Below are 19,594 nucleotides of genomic sequence, written 5' to 3'. Positions count from 1 at the left end.
GTTGCTGGCTTAGGGGTGGAAAAATATTCAGACTAAGAGAGATTTTGGAAAGGAAGCTTAGCACTGGTGGAATTAGGGCAGAAAGAGGAGGGGTGACCTTCCATGTGACCATCTAATGTTCACTTTGTGTTTTGGAAGGGACCTCGTAGATCTGAACGTTCTGCACCGCTCAAACATCGCCCTCAAGACACCAGATGAGGTTGGATGCTGGATTTCTTTATTGGACAGCTCTTACTGCCCTGCCTGGCCGTGATGCTCTGGAGGGGTGGTGGGGTGTTGCTCATCTCTGGTGTTATGTGACAGCATTCCCTCAAGCTCGAGGGGAAGTGTTTTTCCCAAGTTGCACATGTGTGTGCGACAGGTTATCCAGAGAATCTGTGGATTTCTCATCCCTGGAAGTGTCCAAGGTCAGGTTGGACGGGGCTTGGAGCAACCTGGGATAGTGGAAAGTGTCCCTGCCCATGGCAGGGGGTGGGATGGGATGATCTTTAATTTTCCTTCCATGATTCCATGATTTGGGTGCTGCAGAGCCATTGTGCCTGCTGGGAAAGAGAAAACTGTGAGTTCATTTTGGGTTCAAAACATAGAGTGACATCTCCACTACAGCTTAAGGCAACACAAGGTTGTGAACTACATCCAAGTGCAAATTCCCCAAAGATTTGGACTTCTAAAGGCATTAGGAAAAGCATCAAAAGATGGGAAAGGGACTGAGTGTGAAAGGAAGAGCAAACAACCAAAGGTCTGTGCTGAGCTGATGTAACCCAGTGCCTCTGGCAGTGAGCTGGGAAAAGGGCAGGGTGTGAGTAAAATGAGGTTGATCAGGATGAGTTAAACTCTGGAGGGACCTGACCCAGCTTGTGAGGCAGGCTGGAATTGGGTGCTGGCAGATGCCAGGGAACACAAGATGGCCCAGATTACCTGAACTGTCACACTTGTGATTGCAGAGGTGCAGGATCAGACCTGAGTGTCCCCTCAGGGCTTCCCATGGCCTGCTGAGAGATGTGCACGTTGGGTGGCTCTGGGAGCCCGTGGGAGGTGCCAGCACTTTGTCATTTCTCTCAGCTCCTGATGAACTTCCCATTTTCTCTCCAGTGCCTTTGTCTGAGCTGGTGCCAACACTGGAGAGAAAGTTTTAAGCTGACAGTCTCATTTCTGAGAAATCCATGTTGCTTTTTCTTCATTCCATGGGTTGGCAGTCCCTGTGCCCTTGGGAACATTTCTCCTGGCTGAGCTCCATGAGATAAAGGATTTTTTGTGCTGGTTTCCCAGGCTGTGATGGGCTCCTTGGACCCAGCCTGACCCCTCTAATGAGGGGACATCCAAGTGGCCCCTGTACCTCCTCCCTGCTCTCCTTCCCTGCTTGGCCACTGGGATTTTTCCTGCAGTGCTGGATCTGTGTTAAGTTGCTGGGAGATGGGGCTGGTGTTCACTTTCACCACAGGATCCCTCATAGCCACGTTTTTTCACTCCATCAGCCTGGAATGAGAAAAACTCACACACAGGAGAAGTTGGCCCAAAGAAACATAACCCAAACATTCCCCTGTTTGGCAGCTTTGGGGATCTGTGACATATCCCAAAAACAAGGAGTTGGGAGATCGGTGCCCCATCAGCCTTGAGTTTGGTGTGCAGACAGAATAAGCAGAGGGGGATGCTCCACTGATTTATTGTTTTCCTTAGGGAATGCCAATCCAATACCTGGTCTTGGAAGACACCGATGAAGTTATAACCCTGGTGGAAGATAAGAGCAAGGTCAAACAAATCCAGGAGGATGAGGAGGAGGAGGAGGATGAGGATGAGAAAGAGAATAACAATCAAGGTGTGCAGTTAATCAGTGAAAAGCTGATTGTCGTCAGCCAGAAGGTGCAATCGGCATCAGACACGTGGCAAAGCATTGGAGAACCCTTGCAAAGCATCACAGTCACCTCATGGTGGCCACAAAGGGGCTCTTTCATTCCCTGAGATCACTGGAACATGACACACAGGTCTCATTTTTAGGGGAAACACCTGGGAGAAAAATCAGAGCTGTTAGGGGAACAGTTGCTGTGTGAGGGACGGGGATGTGTTTGGTTGCACCAGCTCCAAAGGTGTGGGGGGGTTAAAGTGCGCCCAGCACTGTCCTCTACAAGCATCTGAAGAGCCTCAGAATCATCCACCCCTTTGGAAGGGTTTGAGAGACGTTTTTGTAAGAGCAGATCCAGTCTTGCCTCCTTCAGGGAGAAAACTCTGGTCCCTGCGATGCATAACTGAAAATGCATTTGTTCTCTGTGCAAAATTGGGGTGTTTCCTTAAAAAAGGGGGGCAGGATCCTAGAGGAGTTTGAAGAGTAGTGTTCTAATCCAGGGGCAGAGCTGGTGGGAGGTGGGATTAGGGCATTTTGGGGGGTTTGTCTGTGTGGCTGTGCCTCCTCTCCCCGTACAAGGCAGTCACTCACCCCATGTCTCTGCTGAGAGGTTCTGGATGTGCTGGGGTGGCCCAGGGGGCTGCAGTTCCCTAGGCCCTGGGCACACCTGTGGGTCCCTTGCAGATATTCAGGATGACCAGGTGGTGGAAGCAGTTTCCAGGGACAAGAAGAGAGAGCTGCCCCTGGAGCAGGTCCTTGTCCTGACAGAGGAGAACTTCCACTCTTCCCTCTCGGAGGCTGCCCCGACAGTGGTGCTGTTTTATGCCAGCTGTGAGTATGAAACGTGGCCTGACTGTCCCTTCTCTAACCTTGGGATGCTCTCCATGCTTTCCATGATCCTGGAGAGATCCTGGAGGCAAGTTTTGAGCATAAATCCATGCCACATCCTGCCCCGTGGACACTAATAACGATCAGGTTAAATCAATTCTTCTCATTGACTGATAATAGCAGGTATAGATCTGATATGTAGAGATTTTTAACCTTCATTTTACAGGGAAAAAAAGTGGGACAAGAGGGGAAATTAATACAGTGTGAACTCATGGGATGGTCTAGACAACCTGGTTGCTGTGTGCTGAAGCATAAAGTTAAATTTTCCTTCCTTATTTCAAATCTTACAGAGCTTGGAGCACCTCAGGATGCAGAGATTGATAGTGTGACATTGTCAGGGAGCAGGGTGGGGCTGGCTGTCCCCTGGCTGTCCCTCAGAGCTGTGTTTCCCCTCTCCTGTGTTTCAGGGGAAGCCGTGTCCCTGGCAGTGCTGCGCTCCTACTCCGAGGTGGCCGCTCACCTGAAGGGTAAGGAACCCCAGGCTTCAGGGCTTTCACCTGCTCCTACTGGCAGTAGGAGCCAGGACATGGATGGTACCTCACTCCCTCCCCTGGAATACACTCATTTTCCCCCTCAAACTCCTAAGGAAGTCATATCCACACCAGGTTGTTTAGGAACACTCCTTTGTGTCTTATTTAGAGATCTTCACAGAGTCTCTGCTCCCAGGGAACAAGCAACAGGACAGGAGGAAATGGCCTCGAGTTGCACCAGAGGAGGTTTAAATTGGATATTAGGGGAAATTTCTTCATGGAAAGGGTTGTCCAGCCCTGGCACAGCTGCCCAGGGCAGTGGTGGAGTCCCCATCCCTGGAGGGATTTTAGAGCCATGTGGATGTGGCACTTGGGGACATGGCTCAGTGGTGGCCTTGGCAGTGCTGGGGGAACCATTGGTCTCAGTGATCTGAGTGGGCTTTTCCAACCTAAACAATTCCATGATTTTATGATTCCAGATGTCCCATCCCTGAAAGTGTTCAAGGCCAGGTTGGATGGGGCTTGGAGCAACCTGGGCTAGTGGAAGGTGTCCCTGCCCTTTCCAATCCAAACCACTCTGTGATCCCATTATGGGATGTTGGTGGGCACAGTGACTGCATGAGGGAGAATTTGGGAAGGGCCTTAGTGGGTAACACAGAGCAGCAAACAGCAGGAACTGTGGCCTGGAACATGAATAAGTGTCCTGTCTGTGCCCCTCAGGGCCCCATCCTGCCCGGGCCCAGGAGATGCCCTACACATCAATGTGCTGGGTGGCACCTCAGCTCTCCTGGAAAAAGGAGCTGTGATTATCCCTGGCTTTTGAGGAAAGCAGGACAGACAGGTGTAGGCAGGCCCAGATCCAATGTCAGATGTCAGAGGGAGAATTTACAGTGATGGTACCTCCAGGGCCTGGAGACTGGCTCAGTTATGTGGGAATTCTCACAGGTGGCCAGAGAACTCCATAAATAACACAGTGATGGTGAACAAGCAGCAACATTTGGAGCCAGCACATCAGGGAATCTGGGAACAAAGGCAGGAGGGAGGGATCCTTCAGGAGAGTCTGTGCAGTGTAAGCCCCACATCCAGGCCTTCAACCCCACCCCACTCTGGTTTGTGGAGGGAGGTGGGTTCTTACATGGGCTGAATCTCTTCCAGAGGTGCCTTTTTCTCCCCTTGGCTGCAGGGGACACTGAGGTGGCGTCGTCCCACTGCAGCACAGCGGGGAAGTCACATGGATCTGGGCAAGAGCTATTCCAGCACCTCTGGAGGTGGCAGGTGCCTTCCCTTGGTTTTTCTTCTCCATCCAGGCTCATTTTTCCTGGTGCTGGAACACAGTGCCAGCAGGACTCAGCAGTGGGGACACATCTGGAGTGTGCAGAGTTCCCCAGAGTTTTCTGGGAAGCAGCTGCAGTGGGAGTTGCTTACAAGAAGCTCTCCTGGGAATGCTGCAGACAGTGCTGTGGGCTGGAGGAAAGCAGCTCTGCATTCATGGTTTGCATGAAGGGAAAGTCACCCGCAGCTTTGGTCTGGACTGAAATCCCAGGAATAAACAGGAAGGGACAGGAGAGGTTGTTGTTGTTGTTGTTGTTAGAGATATTGGGGTTGTTGGTGGTTTGGGGTTTCTTTTGGACTTCCCCAGCAGCCAGAGCAGCTGAAGGAGCAACACAGGAGAGTCTGTGGGTAAAACCTGGCCTCTTCCCAAGCCAGTGGCCAACCCTTGGCGGGTTCTGCACAGCCAGGATTTCACCATGTGTGTTTTGAATCACTTGATAGCAATCTCAGTGCAGGGAAGCAGCCACAGACAGATTCTCAACAGAGATATGAACTCACTGGGGTCAGGGCCTTTCCTCTGTGATCACTGGGGTCCCTCCAGAGACTCCCAGGCCAGATGTGACCCTATGGAATGACTCCAGTCTGGTTCCTCTGCCGTGACTTCGGAGCAGACACAGAACAGCTGCATTGGTGGATCTCGAGATCCTTTTTCTCTGCTGCTGAGGGAGCCTCAGGGAACTGGGAGAAACAGCTACCAGAGGAGCTGGAAAACCTCAGAGGATGCTGTTCCCCGGGCTCTCAGTGATGGCTGGATCAGGAAGACCTTGAGCTGTGCAGGACTGAGAATAAGATGTGGGGTATGGCCTGGGGTACTCTTAAGTTCCCCAGAAGCTCTGGTATTCCTGCCTGCTCCGGGGTGGGTGGAGCTTCCTTCCTCAAGGGCTGGGAAGCCACGAGCAGCTGTCTGAGGAGTGAATCACCCGTGCTGGAGGCACATTTTGAATTGCAGAACGAGGTCCTGCTCCCGATGCCAATTCTTTGTGCAAAATGGCACTGAGAATAGGCCATGTGTGATCAAACACGGGAAAGGAGGAGGCTGCAGACTGGAATGACCCTGTGAGTCATCCCGTACCAGATGCTCAGCAGATCCTCACCAAGTGAAGTTTACAGCCCTCAAGTGTTTTCCCTTTGTTGAGAGATCCAGTTTAGCAGGAGACAAAGAGGAGCATCTCTGCCTTGCTGAACTGAGCGCATTTTCTACTCTAGGAGCAAGAATGTCCCAATCCCAGTCCCATCGGGGCTCAATGCTGCACCTCTGGATTGCTTTTGCAAGACAGGAATTTTTGGAAGCAGGGTTAAGAGCAGAGGATGTGAAGGTGAGACAGTGCTGAGCATTTCTTAGATGTGTCATTGGCCTTCTTGGCAAAGGAGAGAGGAATTTAATATCTAAGAAGAGCGATGTGTTGTGATGAAAAACGGTTCTGCCTCTCTCCTCTGTGCTTGTGAAGTCTTCTTGACCAGGGACTTAGAAAGGCAGGGGGTGCAGTTGTAGCTCAAAAGCAGGAAAATCAGCTGCATGATTTGGCAATGGATATCCACGGAGCCTGACTCTGAAGTGAGGATTTAGGGGTTCAGTGTGTGATGTTTTCCAGGTAGTTGTTCCCATTCTGTATCGGATTCTTCCTCTTGAAGTGCAGCACTTCATCCGTAACTTCTCTTTCATGTTGTATCCTCTGGAACACTCTTCAAGTGAGCTGGTTTCTTAATACAATCATGGAATTGTTTAGGTTGGAAAAGCCTTCCAAGGTCATGGAGTCCAGCTGTTCCCCCAGCACTCCCAAAACCACCACTGCCCTGTGTCCCCAAGTGCCACATCCACATGGCTTTGAAATCCCTCCAGGGATGGGGACTCCACTGCTCTGGGCAGCTGTGCCAGGGCTGGACAGCCCTTTCCATGAAGAGATTTTCCCTAATACCCAATCTAAACCTTTCCTGGCCCAACTTGAGGCTTGTTTCCCCTTGTCCTGTCTCTGTTCCCTGGCAGCAGAGCCCGACCCCCCTGGCTGTCCCCTCCTGTCAGGGACTTGTGCAGAGCCACAGGGTCCCCCCTGAGCCTCCTTTGCTCCAGGCTGAGCCCCTTTCCCAGCTCCCTCAGCCTCTCTTGGTGCTCCAGCCCCTTCCCCAGCTCCATTCCTTTCCCTGAACACTCTCCAGCACCGTGCCAGTCCTGCCTTCCAAATAGTTATAAGTTCAAATGATTATAAGTTCAAGGGATTCCTGATTTTTCTTGTTCCCTATAGCACTGATGGTTTGTCTTGTCCTGGTTTTCTAAGACCTCTAGGACAGAGGTTCTTGCTGTTGCTGGGTTTAGTAGCACCTAAAACCACAGGACAGCAGGATTTTGTGTTCCTTTCACCTTTCTTCCCACTCAGCAGTGACCCCAGTCCCTTGCTGAGTTACTCAGTTCCTGAAAGTGCTGCTTGTTCAGTCATGAATGATCTGGTGCAGGTTGGGATGGGAGAGGGCCCATCCTGTACCAGGCGTTTTTCAGGCCAGATGGGGCTCCTTCAGAGCACATGGTAGCTAATTCCCTGAACTAATACCCAAATATTAAAATTCCTATTTGAAGGAGCCTCAAGCAGCCTCACAACTCGATTTTAACAGGACATCAAAGCCCCATTTCCATGGAATTATTTTCCAGAGTTGGGCAAGACACAAGATGATGTGGTAAGAGATGATGAGAACCAGCTATACTGGATCAGAGGTGTGAAGTAAATCTGAGGTCAGGCTTTCAGTTTGAGATCTTCTTGCAGAGTCTGGGAATGACACAAACCATTTCTGCTCTCTTGGAGTGTTTTGACAACTCCTGCCTGTCTGAGTGGATTTGCAGGCCCTTCACTTGTGCTGCTTCCTGCTTTTTCTGCACAGGAGTTTGACGCAAGGCAGAGCAGCAGCAAACTCCTCGTGTGAGCTGCAATGCAGAACCTCAGATGGAGGTTGCAGAAAATGGTCCTGTGGGAGGCCAGGGATACAGGGATAAGGGATAGGAATTCAATCTGAGGTCACCTCTGCCTTCACCCCCATCTGCAGCGATCCTCATGGAATCCCAGCATGGTTTGGGTTGGGAGGGACTTTAAATCCTATCTCATTCCACCCCTGCCATGAGCAGGGACACCTTCCACTATCCCATGTTGCTCCAAGCCCTGCCCAGCCTGGCCTGGAACCCTCCCAGGGATTAGGGGTCCACAGCTCCTCTGGGCAACAAGGGTTTGTGCAACACTCAGCTGTGCTCAGTTCTCAGGAACTCAGTTCAGTATTTGGTCAGCCTTCCCCACCCTGGCATGGGTCATTGCTTGACCCTGCCCAGTGATCTCACTGCCCCCTCCAGAGCACCCCTGACGTGGTGTTAGATTTTATTGTTTCTCCCTTACTGGCAATTTCCAGGCAAAACTTGGTTGGGTTTTTCCTCAGGAGGGGTGTCTTCTAAACTGCTCCAGATTCTCATTTGCTTAAACCTTTCCATAAAAAGTGTTTCCCAGGCTGACTTGCTGGGCTCTGCAGAGCTTTCACCAGGGCAGATGAACATGATTTTCCTCCCACGGCCTGCAGATGCTGTTGAGAGTCCATCCCTTTGCTGCACCACTGGCAGTACCTTTGCATCCTGCTTCTCCTCATGGAATGCTGCTGTCCTTACACTTTGCCCTTCAAATTGCTTTCTGCCCCTCTGGGCTTGGGATCAAAACCAGACTGGATGTGTATTATTCCATCAGCCAGGCCTTTAATGAAAATAATGATCAGAATCAAACCCAGGACACGAGAGAAGAAAGCTTGGCTGGTTTCTCTTGAGAAATCCTCATCATCTGCCCCAACCCTGGTTTCTGAAGGACTCTTTGCCATGGTCTGCCTCTGTGTGTGTACTTGTCTCTAGGTTTCATCCTGTCTTTCCCATGGAGCTGTTGAGTCCTGTTCAAAGAAATTTAGGGAAGGAATGAAGATTTCTGAGATAGAGCATTCCTGCCATGGGCATGGACAACTGTACACTGTCCTTGGTCAAGCCCCTGAGGCAGCTCAGGTGAGGCTGGAAGCCAGGGGAAGAGAGGGAGTGAAGCTGCTCAGGATTTAGGTCAGGCTTAGCCGTGGACCAGCAACAGCAGCATGTGCTGGGCTTCACCCAGCCTAAAGATCAAAGAAAGGCTTTTAAGGTTCCTGGAAGTGTCCAAGGCCAGGTTGGACAGGGCTCGGAGCAACCTGGGACAGTGGGAGGTGTCCCTGCCCATGGCAGGGGTGGAATGGGATGAGTTTTAAGATCCCTTCCAACCCAAACCATTGTGTGACTCCAGGGTTCTTTGCTGAAGGAAATGCTGGAGTTGCACAAATCTTGGGCTCCTGGAGAGCACACAGGGAACCAACTTTTCATTTGTTTCGCTTCTTACCAATCTCTTGAGTTTATGGTGTTGGGTGAGACCCATAAAAAGCCTTTCTAGGACATTTCCCAGGACGCAGAGTTGGACTGACTGCTCTGTAATTCCCAAGTGCTCTTCCTTTCCCACTCCCTTGCTTGTGAGACCCCTTTCTTAAGGTCCCACAGGTGTCTGCTGCTGGCTTGGGTGAGATCACAGAAAATCCTGAGTCAGAAGGGATCCACAAGGATCATCAAGCCCAACTCCTGGCTGTGCACAGGACACCCCAAGAATCCCACCCTGTGCCTGAGGGCACTGGATGGGGGGAATGCCACCAGCCTGTGGCATTAAATCTCTCTTCCACCCTCTTTAACTGCTCCGTGTGCGTTTGGCTCCGTGCTCGAGGTAGAACATTTTTCAATATTGAACACCTTAATAAATGCAAAAGTCTTGGCTGCATCCTCCTCCTCCTCCATGCCAAGCTTTATCTTCCCTCTTTCCTGTCAGTGCCTGCATTATTTCTTTTTCTTGGCCTTATTCCTAAGGTATTTCCAGTACCTTTCCCTACTGCCTTTTAAGCTCCTGGACAGTTGCCTCAGGGTTTTGTGGGTTCCCTTGGAGTTACCAGCCAGATGTGAGTGTCTCTGGGAGTGAGGGATTTCAAGAGGGAGATGGGATACTGTACTCAAAGGGATTGTGTATTTGGGGCTGGATTTTAGTAGATTTCTGGCAGCATTAACACAAATACAGACAATAATATCCACCAAGCTAATAAAAACCTCTATTTTCCAACCAATCTATTATTCATTTTAGTTTTTTCTATCATTCATGAGTATTTATTTTCCACTCTAGGAACCCCTGGGGTTTTGCTGTCCCGGGTGAACTGCTGGGACTGGCCTGGCCTTTGCTCCCAGGAGAATGTCACCCAGTTCCCCACCATCAGGATTTACAAGGAGGGACAACAATCCGGGACGTACAATGGCATGTGGGGAACGGAGGAGCTGAGCAGCTTCATCCTGCTGTGAGTGACAAATCCCCACTGGCACCTCTGCCACATCCTTCTGCCACCATCCCTGTCTTCCTGCAGGAATTCCTTCTTTATTATTTTTAATGGGGATCCCAAGGCTCTCAGTTTGGCTCAGGCTGTTCTCTCTTTGCTGTAACCAGCTCCAGCACCTCTCTGGGCCTTCCCAGATGATCATTTTTGTCTCTGATGAGGTGTCACACTTGTCCCATTGGGTTGGGGCCTTGTTGGATTGAGGTTGCCCTCTTGTCTCTTCATCCCAAAAGCAGAGAAGACAGCAGCCCAAGTTGTGTCTCTGCTTTTCCACAGGAGCCAGGTTTCCTGCCCACTGAAGCTGGCCACGATGGATGAAGCAGAAGGATATTTAAGAGGGGAGTTTCCACCTGAGCTCTCCTCCCATCACCACACCTCACTCCTGGGAGTTTTTAGCACAGCCACCAGCGAAGGTTTGTCAGTATTGGTGGGTTAAGCACTCTCCAGCTTCATTCCTGGTGGGACAGGGATGCTTCCAGCTGCTTGGGAGTTCACAACAACAAGAAGCCCAGCACTGCCTTCTTCAGTTTTACAGTGAGAGGGTAGCAGGTGATCCCAGATGTGGGATCTCAGGTCCATACCCTGGCTCAGAGGACATTCAGCTTCTGTGGGAGTAGTAACTTCCCAAGGCTGTCCCTGTTGTATCTCCTGTCCCTTACCCTGAAGAGTTTGGCTCTGTCCTCTTTATGAGTCCCTTCAGAGTAGTTGTAGGCTGGCATTAAATTCCCTCTTAGCCTCTGGTTTAGCCCAGATCCATCAGCCTCTTCCTGTAGCCCATGTACAACATGTCACAGCATATTTTTCCTTAAGAAAGAAAGAGATCCACTCTTGGATCTTGCTGCCTTCTCCTGAAAAAGTGGTAACCCCAGTTCTTGTAACACACAATCCAAAACCTTTCTTTAAAAAAAAAAACAAAACAACAATAAGGTAAAATAGAAATTTCCTGCACCAAAAGGAATAAAATGTGAATAACTCAATGAAATCCACTTGTGGATTTTGAAATAGGTGGACATAGCAATGCAATGTGTTAGCATTTGTTAGCAAGGGAGAGGGAATAAAGCCAGTCTGCAGAGGGAACATCATGCAAAGCACAGAATCAGAGTTTGGGTTGGAAGGGACCTTAAATCTCATCCCATTCTACCCCTTGCCATGGGCAGAGACACCTCCCACTGTCCCAGGCTGCTCCAAGCCCCATCCAGCCTGGCCTTGGACATTCCAGGGATCCAGGGGCAGCCACAGCTTCTCTGGGCACCCTGGGCCAGGGCCTCACAGTTGGGAACTGGGACCTTCCAACCCCAAAGACTCTCAGTTGCCACCTTCCCCTAGGAATTGCTGCCTTAAAAAAAAGGAGAACGTTCTGACCTTGCTTAAGATCAAACTTTCAGACTATTTTTCATTTTAAAGCTCCCTTGTGCCTCTAAACTTTGGTTTAATGCAAACCAAGCTACTTTCTCACAGCAGAGGGTCCAGAGGGAAGAGGTAAGAACAAGACAGAATGTCTGCAACCAACTGGAAAACACTTGGGCTGCGTTCTCTGAGCCACCTGACAGCCAATTCCCTGCCTTCCTCTGGAGATCCTATCTGGTAAATACAGCAGGAAATCCTACTGATCCCAAAAAACCTTTAGTCCAGCCCAGAGAAGCTGTGGCTGCCCCTGGATCCCTGGAAGAGTCCAAGGCCAAGTTGGATGGGGCTTGGAGCACCCTGGGACAGTGGAAGGTGTCCCTGCCCATGGCAGGGGGTGGGACTGGATGGGCTTTGAGGTTTCTGGGATTTTCCAGAGAAGTTGTTCATTTCCTTCCATGCAAACAAGAGCCTTGGAGGTTTCCAGACAGCTCTTTGTGAATCCTGTAGGGTTGCCTCTTCCCTCAGGGCACATTCCATCTGCAATCCAGAATGGCATCCTCAGGCTGGGGTACCTCAGCCACAGGGAGATGAAATTTGGGATGTCTTCTCCACCAATGCATAGCTGGAGGTGCTGGAGCTGTGATGCAGAGAGCCTGAGGGAGCAGAAACCTGGAGCCAGCTGTTCTGGCACCAACCCAGGCTGGAGTCAGGAGAAGCACATTGTTCCTCTTACCACCCTGCAGACTTACCTGGAATTCCCAACCATTTCCTCACGGCAGCATTCCTGCTCTAACCCGGAGCAGCGGTGCACAGTGTCACTGCTGTTCCCAGTGAACTGAAACAGAGCAATGACGTGTCCTGCTAAATAAATCCTGGATGTTTTCCAACCCTCAGCATCAGGACTATGCTAAGAAGCCCTTTGGGGGGTCTGAGCTAAAAGAGGCTTGTTGGAAAAATCCTAAATAAAATTAATTAGGAAGAGGTGAATGTATTACGAGGGCAATGAACGAGTGAGCATTTTCCTGGACACTCGGAGAACTTTTAGGAGATAAATTCGTTTTTGATGCAGCAGCTGGGAGCACCCTTGGAAGTATGACTGTCCTAAACCCTGTGGCAGATGTTTGAAAATATCCCTGAGCTCTGGTGCCTCACAAGGCTTGGCAGCATCACTGGAAGCCAAGTGAGAGATGCTGCAGGTGGTGCTGTGCTGGAGAGCACGGCCAGGAGACGCCTCCTTCCAGAGGGATAAGGGGTGGTGCTCAGATCCTGCTTCCCAAAACTCTGTGGGGATTTTAGACCCTTCCTCATCTGGCAGCTTGATTCCTTCTCGTTCCCAAATGAGTGAAGTGGTGCTTGCACAATTCAGGGCAGCTGGGATTCCAGCTCAAGGAATGTGCTGCGGAGCATGATCAGCCCCCTCAGGGAATTAAAATTGTGCATTCAGGGGGGACTAATTTTCTAGGAAATATTTAAATAGATTTGTTGAAGTGTTTCCTGTCTGCAGTGGACCTGTGTGAATTTGGGGGTTTTTGGGTACAGAACAAAGTATCCATCCCAGGAGAAATACGGGCTGGTGTGTGGCTCTGGGACTGGCACAGCCAGAAATAGGGAAAAATTTGGAAGTGTGATGGGGCGGGAGAATCTCATCAGGTCAAGGAATAAGCCTGGTATTGCTGGAGGTTGTCCTGACTTAGGAGAGAATTCCTGCAGCCAGGGCAGCACCTGAAGACAAGCTCATATCTCAAGTGAGGATTTAAAGCCTGGAGAAGTGCTTGGTGGAAGAACTTGGGATGGGAGCTTTTCTTTCAGCATTGATAAAATCAAGTAACCAAGGACCAAGAGAGCTGGAAAGCAACATCCAAGAGTGGTTTCTCTGTAGCAGCTGGAAAGGGAAATTGGACAAGGGCCTGGAGTGACAGAACAAGGGGGAATGGCTTCCTACTGCCAGAGGTTAGATGGGATATTGGGAAGGAATTCCTGGCTGGGAGGGTGGGGAGGCCCTGGCACAGGGTGCCCAGAGAAGCTGTGGCTGCCCTGGATCCCTGGAAGTGTCCAAGGCAAGGCTGAACAGGGCTTGGAGCCACCTGGGCTAGTGGAAGGTGCCCACAGCAGCGGGTGGAACAGGATGAGCTTTAAGGTCCCTTCCAACCCAGACCATTCAGAAATTCTATGATAATGACTGAGCCCTCAATGAGCCACTCCTTAAGGAACTCCTTCCACTGGAAAAGGAAAACAGTTGAAATGAAAGTTTATGGGCCACACGGGAAACAGTGGAAAATACAGCTTGGAGTGTAGCTGCAAAACAGGGATCAAAGAACCAAAAAGTGACCAGTTGGGAGGCAGCTCCATCCATTGAGCTCTGAGTCACTGTTCCCAGGAGCTTGGGCTGTGTGACAGTGAACGTTCTGAGGAGCAGTCACTGGTGTCCGACAGCAATTTATATCATGGCTGTTATCTGAGGTACCCCCTTAGTTCTCAGGAAAAACCTGGCTTCTCCAAAGAGAGGGATTTCTCCCTCTCCTTGGGTCGGAAGTGCCATTTTTGTTGCTTTTCAGTTGCACAATGAAAGGAGGAGGGGGGTGGTGGTGTTGAAATCCTCCTTGTTCTCACCCCACCTTTGGCAGCAGCTGTTTGGAGCTCTGATCTCTGCATTTCACAAGCTCCCCACCATGCCTTGCACATTCCCACAAAGCTTGGATTTCCCGTGGATCCGCTGCCTGAAACCACAGCCAGGCTGGACAGGGCTTGGAGCAAGCTGGGATGGTGGAAGGTGTTCCTGCCCAGGGCAGGGGGTGGAATGGGATGAGCTTTAAGGTCCTTTCCGACCCAAATCATTCTGGGATTCTGTGAAATTGGAGGCTTTTTGTAAGGGAATAAACCAGCTCTGCAGTCAGCTTTGTTTTGGAGCTGTGACCAAGAGATCCCAGCCTGGTCTTTGCCTATCCTGCAGCAGCCCCAGCCTGCTCAGAGGAGCTGGATAAATCAAGAGGCACTTGAGGGAGAGGTTGGTTTATCGCCAGGCTCTTAGCCCTACTCCAGTAAAGCCATCACCCATCATTTCTCAAAGGTCACTGGGATTTGTAGGATTTCTGTTTAGATTTATAATTGGTCTCCTGTTTCCCAGAATGCTTACGCACTGTAAGTCCTTAAGACATTTCATTTTCCTCTGTCCTGCAGATCCTGGAGGCTCAGTGCTGGTGGCTGAAGAGCAAACACTGTTCTCATCATGGGGATTTTCCCCTGATCCGTGGTTGCTGCCTGCTCCTCCTCCCTGAGCTGCAGTAATTTCTTGTGAGCCTCTAATCCTGGTTTAGTTCCTGAAAGTCTGCTCTGGCAGGATGTTATGTGTGCAGGCATCGATCAGGTTTTCAGGAAAAAAAATCTCAACACCTCTCTTTCTATTGTTTATTCTTGTATCTTTGTCTTTTTCCAGCCAAGGCAGCTTTTGAAGAGGCAGGAAACATCCTCAGTGGCCATGTAAGGATGGGGATGTATTTTGAAGATGATGCCTTGGCTTTGTAAGTGGTTTCTCTTTTTCTTTGGGAAGAATTCAAGCTGATCTGCACTTAGTGAAAGGCAGTGCCTGGAGCAAGTGTCACTGTGCTGAGTGACAGCTACAAGTGACTTACTCCTGCAGGGAGATGGGTCAGGACTCATCCAAAGGGAATTGTCACCTTGGCTCTGCCACTGGTTCTCAGCCTATCCATGGTCACCTCTCTGAGCCCTGTTGAAATGAGCAGTCACTTCTCTTCCTGCTGGTTTTATTCCCTCCAGGAATTTTCAGCCCCCATGGATCTGGTTGTGCTCCTCATAGAAACAGGAGCAAACCTTTCTGAAAATAAAAAGCAGGCTGGAAAAATTACAACATCAGTGTGTGAGGGAGAAAAAGTCCTGCTTTTCTCTTTCCATGAGGAAGAGGTGATGGATTGTCAGTGCAGTGCCTTCCCTTGCTCTGGTGGTTGCTCCCAGTTGCCAAGAGCAGCCAGAAAAGAAGCTGCTTGTGACTACCTGGGGTGGACATTGAGTCTGGGTGCTGGAAAAGGCTTTGGAAGCTGGCAAATAGATGCTGTCTTGCCATGGAGCTGCATTCCTGGTGGAATTGCATCCCTGACGTTAAGCCAAATGGAGCTAATGGGGTCTTACCTGTGTCATTAACAATCCAGCAAGGGGCAAAGCCCTTTGGGTTAGAGTGTGAGAGGTGCCTCAGTGCCTAGAACTGCAGCTGGATCCAGGGGGGATCTCCAGCTCATCCTGGCATCTCATTTCCATCAGGAATTAGCTATCAAGGCAGAGTTACAAATCCCAGAAGGTCCTTGGCCTGTTTTCCAGGTGTGGGTTTAAGAGCCTGCAATGCAGCAGGGAATTATTTCCCTGAGTTCCTCAGAGATGTGATGCATTCCTGATGAGACACGGGCGTTTCTGTGGTGAGCACGGAGAATAAAAGTGCAAACACCTCGGGAATACATCTTCATTAACCAACCTGTGCTCCAGGCATCAGGGGGAACCTGACCCCCCAGTTAAGACTTTTCTTCCCTGAGGATTTCAGCCCAGCTGATAGAAGGAAAAAAAAAAAAAAACCAAAAAGCAGAGGACAGGGTGATCTCTCAAGGTACCAGGAGAAAAAGCCTGTGTTCTCTCAGAGCTGACACATGCAGGAATCCACCTCCCTGCTCCTGCTCCAGGAGCCTGCAGCCTGCTCCTGTTTAGCAGGAATATTTAGTACAGTTTATATTGATAGTCCTTCAGCCAAATTTGGATTTTGGCTGTGATTTGTGGGTGAACTACTGTAGCTGATGGGCTTCTCAACTGTAAGCTGAAAGTAAACACTTACAGGAATTCCTTGTGCAAGAGCCAGGCTCACTTCCCTTCTTCAGAGAAAGCCATTCTTCAGCTCAGTGCTCAAGGAGAAAATATTTGTGGCTCCCAGGTCATGGAAAGCTGATTCCCCTTTTGTGCATCCTGTAGACCTTTTCCAGAGAAAAGACTGCAGGATACACAAAGTCTGTTGTCAGCAAAGCTGTTTGCTCAGCAGGCACCTGCTGGGCTGGTCCCTAATGAAGGGGAAAAAGGCATTGAGGAAGAAATGCTTTGAATGAGGTCGTTATTTATTTCCACATCCATGTCAGAGATTCCTGCCAAGTATTTGTTTGCAGATGGTTTTGACTGAAATGCAAGACTCGTGTTACCCACTGAATGGTCCTGCTGTATAAATAGAAAGCTGTGGTGAGCAACAATGCAACCCCTCAGGACCAGGAAGAGGAGAAGGGATTTCAGGATAGATTCTAGCTGGGGAATTTGGTGATTTTCTGGAATTATGTAAGATATTTCCTCACAGAATCCCAGAATGGTTTGGGTTGGAAGGGACCTTAAAGCTCATCTCGTTCCACCATGTGCAGGGACACCTTCCCCTATCCCAGGGTGCTCCAAGCCCCATCCAACCTGGCCTTGGACACTTTCACTTTTCTCTGGAAGCCTCTTCCAGTGCCTCACCACCCTCACGGATGCTTATCAAAGCCTGCTGGACAAGTTGATGTGTTTTAGATACAGGGAGCAAGAGTTCTCACTCCTCTGAGCCACGACCAAGCCAAAGAATCTCTTTACAAGCTGTAGAAGTTTAATAAGTTCAAAATCCCTGAATTCAATTTTTTTGGGGGGTTTTTGCTACTCTTGATCTACAGTAAATACAGGTTAATTTGCAAAGCAATGAAGAGGGAGGTTAAGGATCTTCCTCACAGCCCAAAGGATTTGCAGAGGTGTGAGAATCAATTTCTTTTGAGTAGCAGAACTTGGGAGTCCAGACTGGGGGAGGAAAGCTTAGCTCAGGGCTGGATTTACAAAGATAAACTAAAAAACGTTGAAATGGCTCAGATAAATCCAAGAACAGTTTAGCAATTGTTTCCCCAGATTTGAAGGCCTCAGGGAAGTCCATGCTCAGGAGTTGGACTTCAGTGATCCTTGTGGGTCCCTTCCAACTGAGGATATTCTGTGATTCTTGACCACAACATCAGCACAGGTCTGGGGTGGCCCTTAGAAGTTTGCAGTGGGTGTGTTATTCCCAGAGGGATCAGTGCTGTGATGGAGGATGGGAAAGGCCTCCACAAGAGTTGGACACCATGGAAATGAGTTACCTGCAGTTCCCTCCACTTGCTTTGTCATTGATGATCTAAAGAAATTCTTCCCTGTGAGGGTGGGCAGGCCCTGGCACAGGGTGCCCAGAGAAGCTGGGGCTGCCCCTGGATCCCTGGGAGTGTCCAAGGCCAGGCTGGACATTGGGGCTGGGAGCAGCCTGGGACAGTGGGAGGTGTCCCTGCCCATGGCAGGAGGTGGAACTGGGTGTGCTTTAAGGTCCCTTCCAACCCAACCCATTCTGGGATTCTTTGGTGTCACAGCCTTCGAGAAATTGCCGGGAGCCTTTGAAAAACAAACCAGACATGCCCCCAAAAAACTGCAGAGGCAGCTGATTTCCCCTGGCACACCCTTCCTCTGGGCAGTGCCATCTGGAGCCTCCAGGGCTGAAGTTCCTCAAACTTCCAGAAAATTGCTGTCCTGGCTTGGTGTCTCCCCTGGCCTTTCATTGCTCAGACTTCTCCTATTTCTGCTTTTCCCACTTTCTCAGCTTTTCTTTGAGTACCTTGAACCCTCTTACCAGAAGGACTTCAGGGATTTAAGGATGATCTGGCTGCTCCACCAAGAGAGGGTGGGGGCAGCCTGTGTGTGTTGCTCTAATGTGGGGCTTGGACTTCACCAAAATTTTGGGGATTGTTCACTGAGACAAGAACTGGATCTCCTGGAGGTCGTTTTGTGTGGGTTGTGTCGCTTGGATGGAATCTGAGACCTTCCATTTGCCTTGGCTTGGGAGGCAGAGTGAAGCCCTGGGTGGGCCTTTGCACCACCCAACCTTCGGTGTAAAAATGAAGGAGAAGTAGGAGCAGAATCCCAGAATCCCAGAATGGTTTGGGTTGGAAGAAACCTCAAAGCCCATCCCGTTCCACTATCCCAGGACACCTTCCACTACGCCAGGTTGCTCCAAGCCCCGTCCAACCTGGCCTTGGACATTCCAAGGATGGGACATGTCTCCAGGAGGATGCCAGCTCTGTGTGCAGCACATTTGGTGTGTGTCCAACCCCCCTGTGCCCATCCCTCTTTTTCAGATCCCGAAAATACTCCGTGTCCCCCCCTGCCCTGCTCCTTGCCCGCAGCGGAGGCCGGAGCGTGGAAGGCATCGCTCTGTCCAAACACAGCATGCAGGACGTGGTGCAGATGATCAGATATGAACTGCTGGACATTTTTGTGAGTAAAAATAAAATCAAAACGTCCTTTTTCCATCACAGTTGTTTGCAGAGCCCTGATTACGGCGTGGAGTTCTGCACAGCGGCCATGTCCGCTCGTTATTTTTCATCGTGCCGAGTTTGTTTTTAAGTTTTATGACTTAGAGCAGGCAGTCTGGATAGAAATCTGCTGTTTGCTGTGTGGTCTTGGAGCAGGAGACCCTGGAGTTGAGGGACTGGCCTCAGAGTCACTCACTCTGCAGTGCTTGGCCTCTCACAGGGTCTATTTCCTATTCCCAGGGCTTTTTCCATGTGCCATTTGGAGCCTGGCTGTAGCCTCTGCCTGCTCTGCTCACATCCCCATCTCCAAGCTCACAGCTGCTGCCACGGACTTGGTGAGCTTGGGTTGGGCAAAGACATCTCCAAGTGCACCAGAATCCCAGCCCTCTTGCAGCTTCCCACGTTCCACACAGACACTGCAGCCTTGCTTAACCCCCTGCACCCTCGTGAAGAGCAGAAAGCGGAATTTTCTCCCATTTTCTCCTCCCCATAACCCCCAGTTTCTTGTTTGTGACATCTTGCAGCCAGAAATCACCGTGCCAAATCTGCCTCAGTACTTGCAGCTCAGAAAGCCCTTCCTCATCCTGTTCAGTGCTGGTGGCATCAGTCAGATGGAAAGCAAGGAAATGCTGAAGCTGGCAAAAGGAAGAGCCCAGCAGGCGTTTGTGGCTTGCTGGTTGAACCTGTGAGTGTTTGAAAATCTCTCCTTTCCCTTAACTCGCTCCGAGCCTTGCAGAAAAAAAACCCCTGAGGCTGCAATTACTGAGAACATGAGCTGGTAATATGATTATTGGGTCTGAAATCATCAGCAGTTGGGAGGTCAAACCATTGAGCAATGGTTCAGTCAAGTGTTCTGGGCAGCTGCAAAAATCTCCTGACAAAGTAAAATTAGTAAATATTTAATTAATGGCAGAAATCGTTTTCGATAGAGGAGGAAAATGTTCCCTAGTGCTTGTAGCAGCTTGACCCTGGGTCTGGTGTTACTTGTATTT

The 19,594-nt window shown here is 50.1% G+C and overlaps 1 protein-coding gene across 4 annotated transcripts in view; it reads left to right on the top strand.

Moving 5' to 3' along the window:
* The window catches only part of TXNDC16 (thioredoxin domain containing 16), a 36,949-nt gene that overhangs the window by 13,071 nt on the left and 4,284 nt on the right, over positions 1–19,594 (top strand). For 2 of the 4 annotated variants that reach the window (XM_048307513.1, XM_048307514.1), the window contains 9 exons: positions 139–199; positions 1,678–1,816; positions 2,525–2,671; positions 3,136–3,195; positions 9,723–9,891; positions 10,204–10,340; positions 14,708–14,792; positions 18,426–18,564; positions 19,127–19,287. In XM_048307513.1, the coding sequence (XP_048163470.1) occupies positions 139–199; positions 1,678–1,816; positions 2,525–2,671; positions 3,136–3,195; positions 9,723–9,891; positions 10,204–10,340; positions 14,708–14,792; positions 18,426–18,564; positions 19,127–19,287 (1,098 nt within the window). The remainder of the gene's footprint in view (positions 1–138; positions 200–1,677; positions 1,817–2,524; positions 2,672–3,135; positions 3,196–9,722; positions 9,892–10,203; positions 10,341–14,707; positions 14,793–18,425; positions 18,565–19,126; positions 19,288–19,594) is intronic. The other 2 variants (XR_007204346.1, XM_048307516.1) reach the window with 2 other exon arrangements.

This window comes from Corvus hawaiiensis, chromosome 6, assembly GCF_020740725.1.
Source record: "Corvus hawaiiensis isolate bCorHaw1 chromosome 6, bCorHaw1.pri.cur, whole genome shotgun sequence".
Taxonomy (NCBI): domain Eukaryota; kingdom Metazoa; phylum Chordata; class Aves; order Passeriformes; family Corvidae; genus Corvus; species Corvus hawaiiensis.
Note: the sequence above shows the minus strand (reverse complement) of the source record. Positions and strands in the feature narration are given on the sequence as shown.